General features: G+C 44.7%; 1 protein-coding gene across 1 annotated transcript in view; it reads right to left on the bottom strand.

Annotated features, from left to right (window-relative positions):
- The window catches only part of PLEKHG1 (pleckstrin homology and RhoGEF domain containing G1), a 216,056-nt gene that overhangs the window by 7,232 nt on the left and 185,136 nt on the right, over window positions 1–23,688 (bottom strand). The window contains exons 6-14 of the mRNA XM_023517967.1: window positions 23,041–23,172; window positions 20,685–20,867; window positions 20,507–20,602; window positions 20,244–20,330; window positions 14,414–14,447; window positions 11,694–11,789; window positions 9,669–9,707; window positions 7,178–7,200; window positions 1,134–2,775 (exon numbers count right to left, since the gene is read on the bottom strand). Coding sequence (XP_023373735.1) covers window positions 1,134–2,775; window positions 7,178–7,200; window positions 9,669–9,707; window positions 11,694–11,789; window positions 14,414–14,447; window positions 20,244–20,330; window positions 20,507–20,602; window positions 20,685–20,867; window positions 23,041–23,172 — 2,332 coding nt within the window. The remainder of the gene's footprint in view (window positions 1–1,133; window positions 2,776–7,177; window positions 7,201–9,668; window positions 9,708–11,693; window positions 11,790–14,413; window positions 14,448–20,243; window positions 20,331–20,506; window positions 20,603–20,684; window positions 20,868–23,040; window positions 23,173–23,688) is intronic.

A 23,688-nucleotide genomic window follows, 5' to 3' on the forward strand; every position in this document is an offset into this window, starting at 1 on the left:
CTCACAGCAACCTCCAACTCCTGGGCTCAAGCGAGTCTCCTGCCTCAGCCTCCCAAGTAGCTGGGACCACAGGTGCCTGCCACAACGCTCGGCTATTTTTTTTTGGTTGCAGCCGTCTTTGTTGTTTGGCGGGCCGGGCTGGATTCGAACCCGCCACCTTGGGTGTACGTGGCTGGCGCCTTAGCCACTTGAGCCACAGGCGCCGAGCCAGAAATTCTTAAAATATGATGGAAAGGCCACACTGCTTTAAAACTGTAGATTCCCAGACCCACACCCCCAAAGCTTTCTGGATCTAGAGATGCAAGCTCCTCAGATGAGAACCACCACCCTCAGGTTTTCCTTTCAATGAGAACCATGTAGTTCATTCACAGCTATACTCTTCCAGATTGGTATTAAGTTTTAGCCTTCAAAAAAGTTCAACCACGAATATCTCGTTCCTATAGCCTTAATCTTACCAATTTCACACCCAAGATCCTGGTTTAGCTATGCTGCACACAAAGGGGGCCTGACAGAATAATTAAACTTCTTGGAAGCATATATGAGAACACCCAAAGAGATGGTGTTCATTATAGCAGTATTTTAAAAACTTGAGTGGTAACTGAAAACACGTGCGAAAACAATTGGAGTGTGAACAACTAAGAAACATCCACAGACGACTGTGTGTTTTGTTTTGTGGGTTTTTTTTTTTTGTCTTTGTTAGCAGAGGCAGACAGTTTTATTGGGATTCTGAAGCAACATTCTCCATGCTTCTGAACCTTAAAAGGTGACACAGTCCGCTGCTTCTCCTAACAAATTATTGATACACAGGGGAAAGGCAGAGATATCACAAGTGCAAACTGATTGCTTCTTTCCATACTTGAGGTTACCTTAGAGAAAACTCTTTCTTACAATATCCGTTCTGTAATGACAATGTTACAGGCAGGACAAAACCCTCTGAGGACAGCTCATGCTGCAATTCAGCAGGTGTGAAGCGAGAAAAGTAATGGCTTTATCTACAGTCTGACTTTGAGATAATAAAGCTTGAAGGTCAGCGTTCTCTCCCATGTATCCATGTGAAAGACATTTAGAATCTGAAAAGCGCTCTCACATCTTACACCTGACTTTTGAGAAGGAAGAAAGCAGGGTGAACATACCAATGGCGGGCCCTCCTTGCCTCTTCTCTTCTAAGATAGCTGCCAGATCTCTGTGCGTGGACTTAGGATGCTGGCTGGCCGGTGGCTGTTCCAACTCCGGACTTTTCACTTTTAAAAGCTGATTTGCCTTCTTGATCTTCTGGCTGTACTGCCGAGCCATCATAAAAACCCTGCTTTTCGTCTTATCTGCAGCCTCCATCCCCAGGTCAGGGTTTTCTGGGTCTGTTTGGGACAGACTGCTGTCAGCCAAGTCGTAAGGATTGTCCACAGGAGGCGTCTCACTGGCCACGGAGAGCCGGTTAAGACTCACAAAGGAGCCTTCTCTAGAAATCAGGTCTTCTTCGAATGGGTAGTTGACCCGGCTGGCTCTGATGGCCCTGCTCTTCCCTGGTGTGGGGAAAACCTGGCTTTCGGGCAGTGACAGCGCAGATGCGGAGTGAGCCGCGTGCCGGCCCAGCTGCGGGGACCTCTCGGCGTGCAGCCCAGCTGGCACGTCATCTTGGCTTACAGGAAATGCAGCAAGGAGACGGTCTCTAGCCTTGTCTTCATTTTTCTTGATGTAATTTTCCAGGTCATTCCAGATTTCATCTACTTCCTCAGACAGTTTGTCAGATACAGGCTTATCAGCGGCAGACAAGTCACAGCTGGAGGAGGTGTGTAGCAGGCTCAGATAATCCTCATCAGAGGCGCCCTGCCGGGAAGGCAGCTCCTCGCTGAACTGGAGGCTGTCCTGGGAAATGAAGGGCCTCAGACTGTCGCAGCACACAAAGTCGGCTTCCAGACCCAGAAAGGTGCTCCTCTTTGGACGCTTTAAGCTGCCACACTGGAAATCCAGCGGTGGTGGCTCTGGGAGCCCTATAGTGTCATAGATGTTTTCCTCAACCACCTGGAGTTCGTGTGTGCTCTGGCTGGACGCCTCCTGACCCATAAGAACTCCGTCTTTCTGGGTGAAAAGAAAGCTCTTAGGGTGGCCAGCTTGCCTCTTTGAGAAGGCTAGCTCTGGAGTGCTCTTGGGGCGAATGGAGTCCCTTGCTGATCTAGGGGGTGTGGATTCAGCTTCTTCTCGCTTAGCCACCATTAGTTTTAAGTCCTCATAACTTATGTTATCATAGACATGGTCTATGTCATCAACAGTTAACTCTGTAGATGACCCAAAGGGTGTCATCCCCTCCTGTTCTTCCGTCTTGGGGCCGTTCTGCAGCTCCCTCCGGGGGCTGAACTGGGAGCCATCGCTGTCCCTAATTCTTACTTCAGGAGGGCATGTGTTGCTCTCACCAGCACTGCTGGCCCGCCTGACAATCCTATGACCAGAGCTGGGTATCTCTGTGGACTCGATCTGTCCCATATGCCAGCTGCAAGGACGGCTGGACGTGCTTTCTTCACGCAGCCTGGCAGAGTTCAAATCTGAGGAGGAGAAGGACGGCACGAGCATCTGATAATCATCTTCATCATCCTCGTCCTCCTGTGCGGGTCGGCGGCTGGGAAACAAGGCTTGCCTGATCTGGTGATCTGTCCAGATGTTTCTGGCGGTTCCACTCCCTCGAAACATGCCGATCGTGGCAGAGCTGCTCGGCTGGCTGTTCCTCTGGGTAGGAGATGGCCGTGCTGAAGTCAGCTGGGGAGATCCTTCCTCTCTAGAAACCTGAGGAAGACAGAAACATCAACTGAATCCCAGGACCGTAAGGAGGGAACATCACTTAGGAATTTCTCAGTGTGTTCACACAGCACCTCTGCCACTGACTGTGATATCCTTAAAGAACATGATCAGGAGAAAGTGTTGGTTTTAATTGAGCTGAAAAGCACTTCAAGCTTTGCAGAAGGGGCAGAAAGGACAGGAATTAATTTTTACTTAGAGATTAGGCTGAGCAGTGTATAGACATTCTGTAAACTTAATATTCACAATCACTCTATGAATTAGATATGATTGTACTAGTTTCACAGTAAGGAAATTCAGGCTGTTAAAGATTCAGTAAATTGCTCTACTTACTAATAAGGCTAGGCCTCAAACTTAAGGTCTGACCTCTATACCCTTGACCCCCCAAAGCAGGATATCAGCTAAATACAGAAAACTTAGATATTTCAAATAAATGTGATCCTTAATTGGCAAATATAGCAGTTTCGCGGGGGCCAGGTTCGAACCTGTCAGCTTCAGTATATCGGGCTGGCACCCTAATCACTGAGCCACAGGCACCGCATTAATTGGCAAATACTGATTACATATAAATGAATATAAACATGCATATGTATATATGAATACATATATATTCCTTTATACAGTAAATATGTATATTTTCTGTATGAGATCGGATTTATATTTGAGACTTTCTAAGGAGTCTGAGACTCAGGGCTTGACTCTTAGGAGTCTTTTTTTTTTTTTTTTGGAGACAGAGTTTCACTTGTCACACTGAGTAGAGTGCTGTGGTGTTAGAACTCATAGAAACCTCAAACTCCTGGGCTCAAGTGAATCTCCTGCCTCAGCCTCCTCAGTATCTATGCCCTGCTAATTTTTGTATTTTTAGTAGAGATGGGGGCTCACTCTTGCAGGTTGGTCTCGAACTCCTGAACTCAAATAGTCCACCTGCCTCAACCTCCCAGAGTGCTGGGATTACAGGTGTGAGCCACTGTACCTGGAGGACTCTTAGGAGTGTTAACATGGTTTCTGGTATCCAGAAGCTCTTGCAAGGATTTCCCTTTAATCTGCAAACCCCACCTTGAAACCTGGCCAGCATTACATTTGTTTATCTAGGTTCTAGGCCAAGAGCCTTTACTATAGGAATGTAATTTAATCCACTGTTAAGCTATGATATTTTTACTATCTTTCAAAATACATTTAATTAACATTTAGTTTCTTGTTAGGAAGTAAAATATAAGTGAATGTTAATGATTTGTAATCAAAGAAAACAAGGGGGTCTTTTATAGCTTACAACCCTTCTTGACGGAGCTCGGTGGTGCAGACGGGAGCTGATCACCCTTTGATACTACACTGCAGGTAAGAGGATTAGTTTCAAAGAGTTAAGATCTGTTGAAGCTAGTTAATACCAGATACATATTTTCTAATCAAAACCCTACAGTTACCTATTAGACATGTCAAAGTAGGAAGAATTTTTCATCACTTGTCAATGAAACTGGGATATCCCTTAGGGAGGGATGAAAGGAGTAGAGAAGAATAAGATTTTATTCTAAATGTTATTTTTCTATTAAGATATTAAAACTTGAAATTCAATTAGTAATTTCTCTTCACCCATACATGTACGCATGATACTTACATATAACATTTATTGTTTTATATATATATACACATACACACACATTTAGTATCTCTTCCTTTTCACCTTACTTAGACTGCACTGGTATAATGTTAAAAAAATTTAGGTACCCAGTAACTACTTTTTATAAAGTATTGATAAAATAAGTTAATACCATCTAGTTAAATCATGATTCTACACTTTTTTTGGTGAGGGGGAGACAGAGGCTCACTATGTTGCCCTCGGTGGAGTGCTATGGCGTCATCACTCACAGGAACCTCAAACTCTCGGGCTCAAGTGATCCTCTTGCCTCACCCTCCTGGGTAGCTGGGACTACAGGCACAGCTCAGGCTGGTCTTAAACCTGTAAGCTCAGATGATCCGCCTGCCTCGGCTGCCCAGAGTGCTAGGATGACAGGTGTGAGCCACTGTGCCTGGCCTGAGATCTTTTCATCTCAGAAAATTCATAAGGTTTTATAAAATTAGGAAAATGTAATTTTTAATTTTGAAGTATATCTTTAAGGCAATCACACTTGAAGGTAGTAGTTCTTTGGAAGTTGAAAATTCACATCAAATAGATCGAGAGAACTGAAGAAGGTTTTAGATTAAGAAATAATGAGTATGTGATTTGGCACCACACACAAACATGCAATTTAGATGCCCTAATTTTGCCAGAGCCAAGTCAACTTTCTCTGTTTTTGCACATTCTCAGCATTATGGCTATTTACTAATAATAGCAGCTATCATTTATGGAACACTAGCTTTGTGCCAAAGACCACACTAAGCACTTTAAAACTTATACATACATTTAATCTTTACAACAATTCTAAAAATTAAGGGACTAAGTCTTAGTAAGGGTAAGCAATTTGTCTACAGTTGCAGTTTATAAATGGCAGAAACGGATTTGAATTCATGTCTTACAGCTTACATATGTAAGCTCATGTCACTGCACACATATACCCATACGCAGCCTCAGAATATATATTCTGTTAAGCTGTGATTAAGGAGTATTTCCCATTATAAACTCTCCAACCACGAGTGACTCATTTCAGTAAGTGACTGTCAGGGATGGAACTCTGGTGTTTTTGCTCTCTTTTGTCTTCAGACTTTAGAAGGTTTACTTCGTCCCTGTATGGACTTGGCCTGAATACTGTTGTAGAAAGTTTCCAAGAAGCTCTTGAGATTGTATTTCTAGAACTCTGCAATGGGAGACTCTGCTATTCAGTACTGAGAAGGGCTTCACTCCAAGTCCTACTTTGGCTGCTTTACAAAGCAGGGAGTCTGGGCAGCACCTGTGGCTCAGTGAGTAGGGCACCAGGCCCATACACTGAGGGTGGTGGGTTCAAACTGCAACAACAACAACAACAAAATAGCCAGGTGTTGTGGCAGGTGCCTGTAGTCCCAGCTACTCGGGAGGCTGAGGTAAGAGAATCGCCTAAGCCCAAGAGCTGGAGGTTGCTGTGAGCTGTGACACTACCATACTCTACAGAGGGCAACAAAGTGAGACTCTGTCTCTCAACCAAAAAAAAAAAAAAAGCAGGAGTCTTCCACAGTGACCCCACATATGAAATCACAGTATATTTAAAAGAAAATCAAAACCTCACACCATATGTCAAGATAATGAATCAATTAATAAGTTTCTAAAACTTTCATAAAAACACCACATACCTAAAAAAATGCACCTGCATGCCCTGAGTCATAAAAACTACTTAAAGACTTTGTTGATTTTTTGATTTTTTTTTTTTAGAGACTGAGTCTTACTCCATTGTTCTGGGTTGAGTGCCCTGGCATCATCATAGCTCACAGCAACTTCAAACTTTTGGGTTCAAGAGATGGTTTTGCTTCAGCTTCCTGAGTAGCTGGGATTACAGGTCTGCACCACAATGCCTGGGTAGTTTTTCTTTAGTAAAGGCAGGATCTCTACCTTTTGCTCAGGCTGGTCTCAAACTCCTGAGCTCAAGTGATCCACTCCCAAAGTGCTAGGATTATAGGCCTGAGCCACCTTGTGCAGCCAATTTTTAGACATTTTATTGGGTTTAACAGAAAGATATAGCCTTTATCAGCAGGGTTGCTTTGGTCTTGCCCCAAGCCCTGGTGCAAATGGCTCTGTGGGGAGTTTCATAGCTACACCCTTACAGATGCAGAACATTAAAGGAGATGCAATGATCAGCTCTCTAAGCATCATTATGTAAGCCCGCTGATCAGCAGCCATAGTGGGCAAACTACCCAGCTCAGGATAGAATACCTGTTCTTCGCATGTAATAAACTGGGACATGCAGCTTCCAACAGAGCATATCATTCTTATTCCTTCTCTAAACTTTTCTCAGAGGAAGAAAAATAAAAACTTGATCTAGTAAAGTTTCTAACACAGATCATCACACCCTTTATACAAGCAGCAGAATCTTCTTAGAAGGGGGCTCCTCGCCCTCCTGCCTGAGACAGGGAATTGTACTCAGGAAGTGAGGCCCTTGTTCCTACCCAGGCAGAGGTGAGGGATGGCCTGGACTGGCTCATCTAGTACTGTGTAGTCTAAGGTAAGGTCATAGCTCCTGGGTGAGAGGTGGGGAGAGAAATGAATAAATATCGCCTTAATTCTAAGATGGAGGGGGAGAAGAAGTTGATAAGAATGAGTCTTTGATTATATCAACTGTAAATAATTCAAAATGTAAAGTAAATGTAAAACATCAAATTCCCAAAGTGCAAAATAATTGTTTGCACTTGGGATAAGCTATACATGTGGTATGAATAGGAGAGGGCAATCATACAGGGTGTCTAAAATCAGACATGCGGTAGTGCTTACCTTTTGGATGTCTTGTGTTGTTTCTGCAAAATAAAAGTTTCATTTTTTTACATTAGAAAATTAAAAATGTATTTCATATATAAACATACACTAATATAGGACTCAAACTGATTGCTAATAATCAAAGCTCAAGTGGCTTCTGGGCCCTTTATATCTAATTTTCTGAAAATGCCTTTCAGTTATCCCAGTTATATATTCTTTCTTTTATTTTTCTTTGAGACAGAGTTTTGCTTTGCCACCTGGGCCAGAGTGCAATGGCCTCAGCTTAGCTCACAGCAATCTCAAACTCCTGGGTTTAAGCAATCCTCCTGCCTCAGCCTCCTGAGTACCTGGTATTATAGGCACTTCCCACAACTCCTGGCTAATTTTTCTACTTTTGGTAGAGATAGAGTCTCACTCTTGCTCAGGCTGGTCTTGAACTCCTGAACTCAAGCAATCCTCCTACCTGGGCCTCCCAGAGTGCTAGGATTATAGGTGTGAGCCCTGGTGCCTGGCCCATCGATCCTTTTCCTGTATCTGAGCATTAGGCGTCTCTACCTTAATCCCTGAGAGCAATGAACTAATTCATGTTAATACATTTCAAAAGATTCCAAAAACTATGCACTATTAAAAAAAGAAAAGAAGAAGAAGAAAGAAAGCACAAGCCACCATGAAAATCACGTAAAGATGATTATGCTGTTGATATTTTGACATTTCACTGGTTTTAACCGAAAGATTTAGTCTTGTAATCAACAGGGTCACCTTGCTAAGCAGTACTGCAAGTGAAATTATGGGACAGATTTACACAGCCACCTTCTTACAGATGAACCGATTACGTGTCTCATCCTGGAAAACTGTTTAGAGAAGCATATAAAGTACTTCCCTCCCCACGAAACCCAGCTTGAAGTAACCACACTTAACACTTCCATGTCCATCTTTTCAGCTCCAGCACTGCCCGCAATGCACCAAAATTATTTGTTTTTAAAATAAAGATGCACTAGGAAACATTGTGTTTTCTGCTAAATATATGTGGACTCCCTTATTAATAGGTGGAGAGCCTCTTCTTTCTTTTCAACAGCAGCACAATATCCCCCATCACGTTTATGGGGCACCACACCTTCTCTTCTTTAACCATTTCCCATTGGATGGGCATTTTATGGAGTGTCCTATCACAAATGCTGCAAAGAACAAACTCCGACACAAATCCACCCACACTTGGGCAAGGCCATTTATGCAGGTGAAAATGTTGGGTGAAGGGCATATTCACATTTTTAATTTAAATGGGCATTACTGAATTTTGCTTCTGAAACATTTCAGATATTTACACTCCCACCAATAGTTTTGGAGTGCCTTTTTTTTTTTTTTTAAATGTTTTGGCCAAGCTTTTTAGGGGGCCTAATGTAGCCACAAACTCTTTTCCCTTCTCCCACCACCTCTGCTAAGACAAAGACACAAAAAATCTGGCCAGCCCTTCCTTTAAGAAGTTCCTGCCAGAAGGTCCTAGCTTTATAGTCAGGCTGTGGAACTGCCTAGGCCCCATAAAAAAGTGGTCTCTAACTGCCCTTGGGCACAGACACAGATGCCACCTTTGCACTGCCCAAGTGGGCCATCTTTCCCTTTCAATAAACCCAGCCTGGACATCTCCTCCAGGACCCATCTCTGAGCACCACTGTTTACACCTTTCAAAAGTCATAGCTTTCCCCCTCTACTTATTTCATTTAAATGTTTTTCTGACTAATGACATGGGTGACCATTTTTAAATTTTACTGGAAGTTCGTGTTTCTTTTGTGAAGATGCCCAAGTATATTCTCTGTTCTTTAAAAAAGAGCCCTTGTTTCTTTTTGGGGATATACAGTGTTTCTTTATATAATAGAGATATTAATCTTTTTATGTCTGTCACATGTAGATCACACTTTTACTTATAGGATTTAATTTTTTGGGTGACGCCCATAGCTCAGTGGGCAGAGCACTGGCCATATATACTGAGGCTGGTGGGTTCGAACCCAGCTAGGGCCAACTAGAACAACAATGACAATTGCAATAAAAAAATAGCTGGGCATTGTGGTGGGCACCTACAGTCCCAGCTACTTGGGAGGCTAAGGCAAGAGAATCGCTTAAGCCCAAGAGTTTGAGGTTGCTGTGAGCTGTGATGCCCTGGTACTCTGCCCAGGGTGACAGCTTGAGACTCTGTCTCAAAAAAAAAAAATTAATTTTTTGTAATCAAATAATCACATCTATTAATCTCTATTTCAGCTGGTATTTCTTTTTCTTTCTTTCTTTTTTTTTTTGTTTCAGACAGAGTCTCACTCTGTTGCCCCCTGCTAGAGTGCTGTGGTGTCATAACTCACAGCTACCTCAAACTCCTGGGCACAAGTGATCCTCTTGCCTCAGCCTCCCAAGTAGCTGGGACAACAGGTGTCAGCTACCTCACTTGGCCTGGTACTTTTCATGAATGGTTTCATTTAGTGGGTCTCAACATGAACGAAACAATAGAATATATTTTAGGACTTACCACTGGTCTTCAAAACTTTATGTGATCTTGAGGAAGGTTCTGGGGAGAAAAAAAATGAAGACAGCATTGTTTGAAAAACCAAATCAAAATTGTTTCTTATAAATGAATTATTAGTTTATTGACAGATTAATTGAGCTCTAGAAATTTTCTATCCATTTTACTAAATCTGCACTGCTTCGAAATACTTAGGAGCAAGAAATTCACACCGTCACAATGGAAGGATAAATGTTAGGCCAGGGAATTAGAAGTCACAAAATACTGCAGAAAAGGAGAGCTGACTTATCACCTTACTGCTAGCCGCTGCGGCTTCCTCAGCCCTCACTCCCACCTACCAGCCGGTAACACTCAATTGTATGCTTTTATGCCAGAGCGATCCCAAACTTCAGCCTCAGCAAAGGCAACGCACCCCAGTGTCTTCCCACCCCTGTCCTCACAATCTGCCTCTTTATCTGCACCCCCTCTCTTGGTTACCTACTGAGCTAGCTAGTGACAAGGGTGACACTTGCCGTTTTCTGCGGGTTCCCAGTAATGTGCATCCCAACCCCCAAGTCACTACTACATTGATCCAAGCTCTCTTCCCTTCTCACCCAGACTAGCGGGACCATCTCCTGAAGCCAGAAAAGCAGCCTGCACACTGGAGGCTGAGAAGCTGAGCTGAAGCAGCGCCCTGATCTACTCTGCTTCGCTGGCAATCTTCCCCCACCTCTATGATTATCTAGTTACAGTATCACTGTGACCCTGAGGGTGTTTCTCTTAGGAGACTCTGAGGCGGTAGTCACACATAGATGACAGGTGTTGTGATACTGGGGGAGGAAAGGTTTCTTTGATGATAGGTTTTCGCTGATGATTCCCTCAGATGTTTTGTTAAAATGAAAATCACCTTCCTGTTGTTTAAACATTTTGCCACTTGGATGTTGTTTCCTAAAGTTAAAATTTTCTAGGTTGGTTTCCTTGTATTTCACTGTAAAGTTTTTGGAATTGTAACTGAGGCAGAACAGAATTGAGAGGCTACTCTCGCTGTGATCCAGAATCGCTGGCCTTCTGGCCAATAAAGCTTGTTTGGACCCAACCCCCGCCCCTGCGTATTGGCTGACAGTGACAGGTAGCCCGACCTTTGTCCTTTAATGCTCCTGTCTCTCTACCTGCTTCATTCTCCACATGTAGCCAGAGTTCTTTTCTTAAAAGGCAAATATTCTCAGAGTTCCTTGCTAAAATCCTACCTCAGTTTCAAGATCAAGTTCAAAGGCTGTGTGTGGCCTACTGGGCCTGTAAGGTCAGGCTCCTACCTGCCTATCTCTAGCCATGTCTCTTTAGACTTCATCTAACTCCCCCTGCCCCGCCATTCCTTGCTCTTGATCAGGCTGGACGGGGGCACAGACTCTGTCCTACTGCACAAGCTGTAGGGTCTTCCCCCTGTGCAGCGTCCCTTCTCGTCCCTTCCACCCGCGTCACAGACTGGCATTCATTCATCGGCACTTCTGCGTGTCCTCCACTGGGCGCTCCTGGCAAGGAGGAACCACAGGTACATTTTCCCCTTGCATTTCTAGTTCTTAGCCTGGCATAAAGTAGATACTCAATAAACTCTGATGAAAAGAAAACCAAACATTTCAGGGCTAAGACAATAATTACCTCCTGGGGTGTGGTACAGCCAGTGTGAGGCTGGGGTCAGCTCATGTGTGTGTATGTGTGTATGTGTATGTGTGTGTGTGTGTGTGTGTGTGAGTGACTCGTGGGATTCACCAAGAGCTAATGGGGCCTGTGCATCTGCACATCCACGGTAAGACGCTGTGCAAAGACGCCAATCGCACAGTTGATTGATGTGTTTTATATTCCCTGGGAAAGAAACAGGGGAGTAGAAAAGAGCCGTAGAATGAAGAGACCCCGTGTCGAGGCAGCCTCAGCTGTATTCAAACCAGAGCGAGCTCAAAAACCAGATGGAAATGTTTTTTTTTTTGGTCAGACTGAAAGGATTTGGATTGCCAGTCTCCCATCAGTATTAATTTTTGATTACAACATTCTATTTACCAGATTTTCTTCTCAGCCGATAAGGAGTAGAACCTTCTTTAGAGCCACAAACTGCTTTGGTCTCCCCCTCGGGGCTGTAGCAGAAGCCTGGGTGGTCTGTGAAGAGAAGCGGGGGGTTAGGCCGAGTGCTGAGCTCTCAGACTGCTCCCAAACGGACATGACTCGTTTAGATTACTGAGGATTTTCTCTTTGTCATCAGACATGGACACTATCCCCTTCCACAGTCAGCAGAGAATGTGTGTCTCTAGGAGTTTTGTTGACCTGGGGCCTGTTAACTGCACTACCTTCTTCTCCCGCTTTCTGTAGCAGAAAAAGCTGCGAATTGGCTTCTCCCTTACTGGAAGGGAAGCTCCCTGTGCACTCATGAAAGTTGTCCTCCAAGTGCAAAGACTCAGAATTTCCTAGACGTTGCTCCCTTAAACATTTGAGGAAAGCTCTACGTTCTCTTTTTCTTGAGACAGAGTCTCACTTCAGCACCCTTGGTAGAGTGCCATGGCATCATAGCTCACAGCAAACTCAAACTCTTGGGCTTAAGTGATTCTTTTGCCTCAGCCTCCCAAGCAGCTGGGACTACAGGCGCCCACCACAACGCCCAGCTATTTTTCTGTTGTAGTTGTCGTTGTTGTTTAGCAGGCCTGGGCTGGGTTTGAACCCGCTAGCCCCAGTGTATGTGGCCAGTGCCCTAACCACTGAGCTACGGGTGCCGAGCCAGCTTTACATTCTCTTACTAGAATTTCATGGAGTTGCTGAGTGTGGTGGCCCATGCCTGTAATCCTAGCACTGTATGTAGGAGGCTGGGGTGGGTGGATCGCTTGAGCAAGACTGAGACCCCATCTCTATTAAAAATAGAGAAACTAGCTGGGTGTGTGGTAGAGTGAGGCAGGAGTGTTTGAGCCCAAAGAGTTTGAGGTTATTGTGAACTATGATGCTACAACACTCTACCCAAGGGTGACAGAGTAAGACTGTCTCGAAAAAAAAAAAAAAGTTTTTTTTTTTTTTTTCACGGAGTTTGCATCTTTCCACCCTGCCTAAAGGGAATATTGGATTAAGATGCTCTGGCCTCATTTTAAGGCACTATAGCATATTCAATGATCATCTGTGTTCTGAAGCCTAAGGGCAAACAATTCTAGGACACAGCTACAAACCTGTGCTCCTCAAATTAGGGGTAAGGCTCTCCGAGGGTGTCTTAATCTCAAAGAGTTCTGAGATTGTGAAGACCACATACATTTTTCCAACGTCAAAAGTTACATGATGAGGTCATATGGTCCAATGGACGAGCCTACCCTGCTCACATTCAGCCAAGTTCAAAGTCAGGGCTGGGTAAATGAGGTCATGGCCTCAGGCTGAGCTGCTGTGGCCTAGGCCTGGGCCTGGAAGAAATGCATGTGGCACCAATTAGTGCCCTGAAATAATTCTGGGCACTCATAGAATCTCCCTGATTTCTAAGCACTAGCCCAGAGTCCGGAAACAAACAAAATAAATTACTTTGTTGAGTGGAGCCAGCCACAATAGCAGCTGACTGCGGAATTCTCCACATCTCCTGCTTCATCATCATCTTCTGTTTCTGAGATAGAGTCTCACTTGGTCACCCTAGGTAGAGTGCCATAGCATCATCGTAGTTCACAGCAACCTCAAACTCCTCAAGCCATCCTCTTGCCTTAGCCTCCCAAGTAGCTGGCACTGAAGGTGCCTGCCATAACACTCAGCTATTTTTTTATTTTTAGTCGAGATGGGGTCTCACTCTTGCTCATGCTGGTCTTGAACTCCTGAGCTCAGGAGATCCACCCACCTTGGCCTCCCAGAGTGTTAGGATTACAAGCGTGAGTCACCTCCCCCAGCCTAAAAGTAGAATTGTTTCACGTATAAGTTCCTGGCTGACTTGCCTGTGAGTGTTGAAAGTCATTGTTTTCTCTTTCTATTCTATCCAACCTGAGAAATAACAAGGGTATGCTAAGTGCTGCTGAGTAAGATCTTTTTTTTTTTTTTCTGAGACAGAGCCTCAAGCTGTCCCCCTGGGCAGAGTGCCGTGGCATTACAGCTCACAGCAACCTCCAACTCCTGGGCTCAAGCGAGTCTCCTGCCTCTGCCTCCCAAGTAGCTGGGACCACAGGCGCCCGCCACAACGCCCGGCTATTTTTTGGTTGCAGCCGTCATTGTTGTTTTGGCGGGTCCGAGCTGGGGATTCGAACCCGCCACCTTAGGTGTACGTGGCTGGCGCCTTAGCCGGTTGAGCTATAGGCGCCGAGCCCTGAGTAAGATCTTATTTAGGAAAGACCTGACGTATTTCTTCCCTGCCTACTTTTATAAACCTAGAAATACTCCCATGTGTGGATGGTTGTGTTTTAGAATTTTCTTCTGCATGTGGAAAATCGATTCTTGCGATAACTGATGTGGACATTTTAGAAGATGGGATGAAGTGGGAAATGCACTGTTGGGCTCTATTTTGTGGTGATGGTGGAGGTGGGGGGAAGCATTGACCCTGTTAGTTGATGCAGAAACCTAGACAGTGGCCAGCCATCAACTCACTCCCAGGGAAACCAGGGAGAGTCAACTTAGAAGTCAATTGGCCCAGCAGGGATTATACTGTCTGCCATGATTGTCAAGACGGTGAGGAGAGATGCTATGTTCTTACAATTGACATTTGGTAACTTTAAGACAGAAAATGTGATAGACACAAGTAGACAAGGACATTGCAAATTGTGTTAAGGAACAAAACTTACGGATGGCATCCATTTCAAGGATTGCTTGCTTAGCCTGAAAGAGAAAAAGAGTAGCTGTAATTGTGATAACATTATTTTCCTTTAAACTCCCAATCCTAACCCAGATCATATCCCTCCTGAACAAATGGATTTTAAAAAACTTTTATTTGTCATTGTTTTAGTCAAGTGCAGTAGTGAGAAAAGGGGAAAGAATAGACCAAAGCATTCAATCTGTGACTGTGAGCAATCGAGTCAGGCACCTCGCTACCTTCAGACCAGCCTTACAAAGCTTTTACAAACTCACTACTGTGTTTCTTTAACGTAGTAATGCACAGTTCAGGGGATCCAATCAGATGTGTGCCCTCATGTGGGCGGTAGAGGTGACATAGCTAATGCACCAGAGCTAAGACCGCACCCCACCCTGTAAGGGGAGCCTTTCCTACGACGGGCTGATTCTCAGGCTGGGCAGCTTATTAGAAACTACAGATTCCTGCCACCCAACCCGATGTACTGAACCAAAGCTCCAGGCACATGGAGCCTGGTATCTTTATTACCAGCCCTCCCCATGCCATCGGGGATCTTATAACTGTTTTGCGTTGATTGTGAAGTGGCTGCTGGACATTCCCTCCTTCTGAATTGTCACCAGCTAACTCTCCCTGTTTCCCCGGTCCCTTTCCACACCTCCCATCATGCAGCCAAGACCCTGGACGAGGCAGGGAGGATGAGCTGCCACATGTGGAGGAAGGGCCCTGAAGGACGAGGGGTGTGATCCCAGCCTAGCTAGCTGGGTGCTCTCCTGTCTCCCAAATGCTTCCTCAGCTGTGAGATGGGATAACAGTCTCCTGTTATTAGGGTCCAGTGATGGGCTGGACCACCTGCCCTCCTAGGAGTTTGTGCCCGATAACTTCTGACTTTTGCAGGGGTCCTCAAACTTTTTAAACAGGGGGCCAGTTCACTGTCCCTCAGACCGTTGGAGGGCTGGACTGTGGGCCCCTGGATGGGTTGGCTGCTAAGCAGGACAGGCAACAGCGGCAAAAACACCAGGTGGACTGGATAAATGTCCTCGGCGGGCTGCATGTGGCCCACGAGCCGTAGTCTGAGGACGCCTGGCACACTTCTCTCCACTTTCTCCCTTGTCTTCTGAAGTTTAATGATGTGGGGCCTCTTTTTTTTTTTTTGAGAGAGAGAATCTCACTACGTTGCCCTAGGTAGAGTACCATTGCATCACAGCTCACGGCAACCTCAAACTCTTGGGCTGAAGCGATTCTCTTGCCTCAGCCTCCCAAGTAGCTGGGGCTACAGGTGCCCACCACAACACCCGGCTGTTTTGTTTTTGGTTGTAATTGTCACTGTTGTTTGGCAGGCCCAGGCTGGGTTTGAACCTGCCAGCTCCAGTGTGTGCAGCTGGTGCCCTAGCCACTGAGCTACAGGCGCCGAGCCCTCTTTTTGTTATTGTTGTTATCATGTTACCGATGTTGAGGGGAATATAAAAAGATAAATGAATTACCCTGCCATGGATCATTCCACATAAGGATTCAAAGAAAATAAAAAAATTACTGTAGGTAGCTTTTTTTTGTTCTTTAATGCCATTTTCTAAGGGTAGTACATCTTAACCTACAAACACAATGCTAAACGTACCTTTAAAAATAATTGTACTCATTTTTCTGGGATCTGTGATATTATAGTTAAAACATTTAGGCTAAGTAGCAATCATATTTAGTTAAAAAAATACAGGGGCCCCTCAACCCAGTTACCTTAATTTTGAGAAAACAAATGCTTAGAACTTTGGAACACTGATGTCTCTAACATACATTCTAACGTACATTTTAGATTACTGTCAAACACAAATGCTAGCTCAGTTTCCTACAAGTGTATTTATAGAGCCAAGTGAATGTATATATGAATACAAAAGTACCTACATTAACCTTTATTCTAAATTAATGTGGACAAGAGTTAAGCTGATATACCATATATAAGACTGGGCAACATAGCTATTTCTAAGAAGTTCTTTGGTGTCTAAACCTGACTGCTTCAAAACAGTATTTTTTTTCTAGGCTTTGAAAGCTCATTTCCCAAAGTACCATTTCTGACCTCTAGGTGTCAGCCAAGGACCACCCTTGAATTAGGAATGTGGTCTTAAGAGGAACTAACGAATTTCCCACAGTTGCACTAACGTTAGACCAGTGATACTTTTTCTGATGTTTAAAATTTTCCGTATGCATTTATATCATAGAAATATATTTTTAAAACTTTAAGAAAATAATTTAAGAAGCAGGAAAATTGTGTGTAAAAATGTATATAAAGTAAACTTAAACTTAAAAAAAATTTATAACGTTGCAGTGGATAGAGCATATTAAATAAGTATGTTTTTATTGCCAGTGGGAACAATGGCAATAATGGTGAAGATGCTGTTTGGGGCCAGAAGGACCTGGGTTTGGATTGGGTTTGGTCATGCAGTAGCAATACAAACGTGGGCGATTCACTGCATGTCTCTGGGCCTCTGTTTTTATTTCTCTAAAATAGGGAGACTAAGACCCATCTCATAACTTGTTTTGCTGAGGGTGAAGTAAGAATATAAAGTACTTACTTAGCACAGTGTATACATGCTCAGTAAGTTGTAGTGGGAAAAAAATCATTTTTAGATTCTAAAACCATCAGCAATTTGGGCAAAAGGTGCAATTCTAGACCAACTATCTTAACCATTTGAATCTATAAAGTGAAAACCTCCTGGAATTCACATACCTGGTTGTGGGAGAGAGAGGACAGGATGTGAGCTAATCCCATTTTGCAAAGGTTCTGAAATTGCCTTTCAGAATCTCTTTAGCCATTTCGACATTCCCAGGAGACAGGTAAACAGAAGGTGGGGCGAATGCCACTCTGCCATTGCTCAGAAGGGCCTTCTGAGGCACAAGGCCAGCAGCCAAATGACTCACCATGAAGAACACGCAGCCACCTCTCCCAACACCCTGATGAAACGAAACTCACGCTTCAAAATACACACCTGTGCATGCTCATTTCCTGAGTACAAAGTGACTGCTGGCAGCCGGGAGAACAAGCTTTGAATGCTTTTCAGTCTACACACAGGGCAAAACAGACTTCATCCTTTTCCAGAAATCTCAGCCCTCCTTACTTTCCACCAGGTTCAACTCTCATGGTCACCATCCTATTCTGTGCCCCATCTGGCATCCTTTCACCATGTATGTGGATAACCCACTCACCACCCTCCTCCCAGTTCCTCCACTCCTGGACGGCACCACAGAAGCAGAACCTCCCCCAGAACCTGATCACACCCAGAACGGCCCATCTCTAGCACAGGACTCTGAAGTCCCTTCTCCAGCTACAGATTTCTGGTTCTTTCTCGCCAACTTGAACTCCTGCTAAGCCAGCTCTGACTGCAACACCAGCTATCCTTGGACCCCAGTCTAGTTTCCCTGTTGGTTTTTGCTCTCCAAAAACTCCACCTGGAAATCCTGCTCATCTACTGCCTCTTTCCCTTCCCCTGCCCTGTGAACCTCCCTCGCCCGGACACTCCCTGTCCTGCAGGAACCCACCTGCGCTGTGCTTCCTCACCTCTAGTTCCCAAGTTGCTGAGCAGATTTTGAAACAACATCCCCACACTGATTCACAGCAGCTAGCTTCAGCTGGGTCTTTGATGCCTTTTACAAATTATTTTAGTAATCTCTAGTGACTAGTCCAATTTTCTTTAGCAATTGTTTGGAACCTTTCCATTTGCCCTTGGGTATCCAATACCTTCTCTGCTCCCCTCACTGGTCAGTGAATCGAACCCTTCACATCTTCCCTCAATCAAGGTCACCTCAAGAGTCCTCTGTCCCCCATCCCTGTGCCTTCAACCCTCTCCCTCCCATGTCGTCACCTCCCGGCTCTCCCGCCCTGCATCCTCCTGCAGTCTCAGTATTCCTCACCCACACAAGAAGTCCTGCTTTGATTTTCCCTCACCCCAGTCTACCACCAGTTTTTCTTTTCTGAACTTTGTGTGTGTGTGTGGGGGAATGTCTACACCCCGCCTGTTTCTTCTTATTCTCTCACTTTATCTTCAATCCTCTGTAATTCTGACCTGGTCTCTTAGTTGCCAAACCTACAATCTAGTTTTCTGTTTTAATCTTTTCTGATCTCTGCAGCCTCTAGGGCTGTCTCTGACTCCCTGTCCCTGAGATTCATTCCTTCTTTCCCCGCACAAGCCCTTCTCCTCCTCTCTCCTTCCTGCCCCCGTGGCCACTCTTTCTCTGGCTGTTCTCCGAAGTTTTCAGCAGGTCCCTCACAAGCTGGGATCCCCACTGGCTCTTCTTTCCTGTCCACAGTTTTGGGGGCCACTCTGTCCAATCTTAGGGCTTCAGCCACTGCCTCTAGTGAGGGAGCCTCTGGGTCTTTGGCTTCCAGAGACCTGACTTTTCACCTGCTCTGACATCTCCTTCTTACTCCTACCTCACCGGCTCCTCCCTTCTGCAGCCCAGCCCGGGACTCACCACACCAAGCTCTTGCTCCAGCTCCTGACTCACCCTCCTTCACGCTTAGTGGGGAAAATCCTGTCCTCTCTGTCTCGGGTGCGCTGCCCCCTCTGCGGCTGGGGCTTCACAGGGGTGCTCCTGTCTATTTCTGGATTACTAAATCTCCACTCTCACTCCCACAGCCTGTCTCACTGTCCCCAAATACAGGGGACAATACAGGGCAGACCGTACCATCTCCTCTTCCCGAGGCCAGTACAGCCCAGACTCCTGTGTGTGTCCATAGCCCTGCGTGGGTCACCTGAATGTCCTCCAGCTCCCGGCTTCACCTCCTGTCTTGGCTCCCAGGCAGGCAGCCCTCCCACCTGGGCAGCCCCCAGGGCCTGTTCACGCCCCTTTGTGTTCACGCAGGCCTCCTGGCCTGGTTTCCCTTTTCCTTTCTCCTGCTTCATAAAAATATTCATCTTTCAAGATTGAGGAGTTTTCAATCCTCTCCCTACTCAACTGCATCAAACACTTCATCCCTCCACAACACCCCTTACCCCTGTTACCTCCTCAGGGTCAGCAGCTAACAGCCTGCATGGCGCCCTCCTCTGTAAACTCCTTCCAGTCTGCACCCCACTTCCCTGGCATTCCCACAGCCTCACACAGCTCAGGTCACAGCAGGTGCAGGGCGCTCTGAACATTCCTCATAACTCCGTTTTCTTTCTTTTTTTTGGAGATAGAGTATCATTTTGTTCTCCTTGGTAGAGTGCCCTGGTGTCATAACTCACAGCAACCTCAAACTCTTGGGCTTAAGTGATTCTCTTGTCTGAGCCTCCCAAGTAGTAGCTGGGACTACAGGCACCTGCCACATCGGCCACCTATTTTTAGAGGCAGGGTCTTGGTCTTGCTCAAATGGGTCTTGGCCTCCGGAGTGCTAGGATTACAGGTGTGGGCCACCATGCCCAGCCCCACAACTCCATTTTTTATTAGTTCTCTAGACGTTTTCTTATATGTACAGTAGAACTCCCACAGCTGACCACCTCCGTCCATTTTCCACCTCCTTATGTTGACCTAACTTCACAGACCAGACATGCACCAGTATCAGTACAGTAGGCCTGGTTCCTTACGTGACCACTTCCGTGTACTGACCAGGTCAGTTTACAGAGGTTCTACTGGATCTTTTCCTTCTTTTTTCTTCTTTCAAGCCGTAAAAGGAACAGCAGGACCTCTACCTCCATAGGCCTGTCAGTGCCTGCATCTTCTCAATGTAAGTGGCTGCTTTAACTGGTCCCTACACATGCTCTCAATTTCTTTATTCTGAAGTTAAACATCTAGCTGCACTGGACGCCCTGCGAGGACTGGGATTCTTCCACATTGTAGTACTGACTGACGCTGCATCTCACCTTAGCCGGAATCTTTGCCGCATGATTCTCCAGGATCAGCCTCTTTAGGTGCAGCACCCACAGGCGCTTGTCTTGCTGAGATTTAGCCTACGGAGAGATTTGGACAGTCAGACAACGCCCAGCTCCTCTGTACACACACAGTCCTCGGATAAGATGGGAGGAAGTGCCACGTGACCAGAAAGCTCTGGAAAGGGCTCCTGGCCCCCAGCACTCACAGTTCACATGGGAGGGGGTTTGGAAAGAGGCCAGGGCACCGCGGGTACCTGAACCGTGTGCTGCAGCTTGGGGTTCTTGTAGTGGAAGACGCTGAAGCTGAGCGGCTCCTTGGGGATCACCTCCACAAGCATGAGGTTGCCACACTGGAGCAGAGAGAGGGGTGAGGCACGTGATGGACCCAGCCACCAGGGTCCTCCCCTGCCACCCACCAGCCCTCAGACCTACCAGGATGTGAGCTTTATATGTAAACGTGTCATCTCTCTTCTTTGTGATGAGAAGCAGCTTGTCAAAAAGGAAGAGTGTCCGCTCATTCTTGGCCCGCTGGATACGGAAGGTTCCCTCAAGTACCAGTTCCCCATAGCTGGTCAGGTCCGGCCCCTTCCAGTTAGTGAGCAAACTCTGTATCTCCTGAGGAGGGGAGGGACCGTGGGATTAAACAGGGACGGAAAGCAAGGCACCAAGGACCCAGCGACCCATCTGTCAAGTCTAAGAATGGTGACTAATGGTCCACAACGGCACCTAATGACCTATGTGCTATCTAATGGTTTGCAACATAAATCTGTGTTTATGGGTGGTGACATTTAAAGGTAACAGAAATGAATTGAGTTGAGTTGATAAGTCACCAATTACTTATTTCTATTATCTAATGATCCTTATGCTGTGGCTGGCAGCAGCAGGTACGTCTTTTAAAATCTAGTTCCAGGGGTCCCCAATATGGGACATTCATAGATAAGCTTCCTTCTCCTGACTTTCTCCCTCCTACTTTTCTGATTAAAAACCATCAGCAATGTTGGCTCAAAAACTTTCAGATACTGAAATCTATATCACAAATAAGCAACGCAAAACTAAAGCCTGCATAAAATTATATAAGAGGCATTTTCTCAGAAATTTTCTGATTTTAAATTCACTTATTTGAGGAAAGGAAATGAACCTTTCTTTGCCCCTAACTTATGTTTTAGTGCTTTGAATAGAACTTGATACATATAGATTGATAACATGACTGATATTTTTCTTTGGGATTTATCATATATTAATATTAACATTTTTTTGCTGGGCACAGTGGCATACGCCTATAGTCCCAGAGACTCAGGAGGCTGATAGGTGCTTGATCCCACAAGTCTGGGGCCAGCCTGGACAACATAGTGAGACCCCAGCATGAGCAAAATTAATATTTTTAAAGGAAGTGCTTTTTATAATTTTGAAAAAATATAAGAATTCACAAGTACCATTTAATTAAGGAACCTGTAAGATAATCGGAAACGTCACTGATTGGAAATAGAAATGAGTAGAAATGGGGATAACTTTGGGCTATGTTCTGATTTAGCAGTGATGTCCGAATGCCAAGCAGATTTATATGGAAAACTAGCCATTTAGCCATTTTCAAATAAGTAGTCCTACCCCATCTGCAGGCGATACATTCCAACAGCCCATAGGCCTGAAACTCTCTGCATACAATGTCTTTCCCTACTCATGTGCACCTGTGGTAAAGTTTAATTTATAATTAGGCACAGTAAAAGATGAACAGCAATAATAATAAAAGAGACCAAATATAACAATATGCCAGCATTACTACTCTTACATTTTGGGGCTATGATTAATTAAAATAAAGTGGATTTGAACACAGGACTGTGATATCTCAACAGTTGGTCTGATAACCAAGCCGGCTACTAAGTTGACAGCAGTAGACAGTGTGGACACACTGGACAAAGGAACAATTCACGTCCCAGAGGGGGACAGCATGAAATGTCATCACAATACTCACAATGGCATACAATTTAAAATGTAAGAATTTTTAATTTTTGAGATAGAGTCATACTCAGTTGCTCAGGCAGAGAGCCATGGTATCAGCCCAGCTCACAGCAACCTCAAACTCTTAGGCTCAAGCCATCCTCTTGGCTCAGCCTCACGAGTACCTGGGACTACAGGTGCCCACCACCATGCCCGGCTAGTTTTTCTATTTTTAGTAGAGATGGGGTCTTGTTCTTGCTCAGGCTGGTCTTGAACTCCTAAGCTCAAGCAATCCACCCACCTCAGCCTCCTAGAATATTGGAATTACAGGTGTAGGCCACTGTGCCTGGCCTAAATTTTTCTATTTTGGTAGAGACGGGGGTCTCACTCTTGCTCAGGCTGGTCTTGAACTCCTGTGGTAAAGTTCAAGCAATCTACTCACCTCAGCCCCCTAGAGTGCTAGGATTCCAGGGATGAGCCACTGCATCAAACCTTATGAATTGTTTATTCCTAGAATTTTCCATTTCATATTTTTGGACTTTGGTTGACCATAAGAGACAGAAACTATGGAAAGCTATAATAAATATAAGGCCTGGGGAGACTCTAATATTAACTTATGTCTTCAAAGGGGCTATGAACAAACTATAGCTTAAAAGTTACAATGTAATTTTCTATTAAATAGCTGTATGGTACAATGATCAGTGTTACTGGGGTCCTGATCTTCCTTCAGGGAGAATCGTACTGAAGACCATGAGTAAGTGGAGTAACTGAGCCACCTTAATATTTCAGTTAGAAAGTGGTAACAAGTCAGTGTCCCAACCACACTGCTGGGCATGGACTCCTCGTGGCTGACCTGTAACCGGACTGCATGCTCGTGTTTCCGCTTCATGTCATTGATGTGCCAGGCGACTCGCTGCATTGTGTCTATAGCATCAAGCACCACGTCGTAGCCTTCTGTGTCCTTATCAAGGTGATTTTCTATTTCCTTTAAAAAAAAAAAAAAAACTAGTTGATTTCCACTTCTTCTCATGACAACCAATGGTACCACTATGATTAGGTCCTTACATTTTATTTTTACTTAAATACTCTACTTAAATTTTTACTTAAATACTCTACTTACATAAGTAGAGAAAATATATTATTATATATTATTTATTATATATTATAATATATATCATATACTATTATAAGGGGGAAATTACAAACAAATTTAGCTCATGAGAATGCAATATGATAAACAACATATTAACATGTTGAATTAAAAATTAATGTTTAATGTATTTTGGTCCAAATTAAATACAATTTATATATGAATTAGTCACTAATTTCTTCTTTTTTTTTCCTTGCCCACACCCCCTCCCTCCTTCTCTGTCCAGTATCCCCTTCATGCCCCGTGTCATTAATTGTCTTCATATCAAAGTTGAATACATAGGATTCTTTCTTCTCCATTCCTGTGATGTTTCACCAAGAATAATGTCTTTCACCTTTTTTTTTTTTTTTT

This window comes from Otolemur garnettii, unplaced genomic scaffold, assembly GCF_000181295.1.
Source record: "Otolemur garnettii isolate 467f Iridium unplaced genomic scaffold, OtoGar3 scaffold00126, whole genome shotgun sequence".
Classification (NCBI taxonomy): Eukaryota; Metazoa; Chordata; class Mammalia; order Primates; family Galagidae; genus Otolemur; species Otolemur garnettii.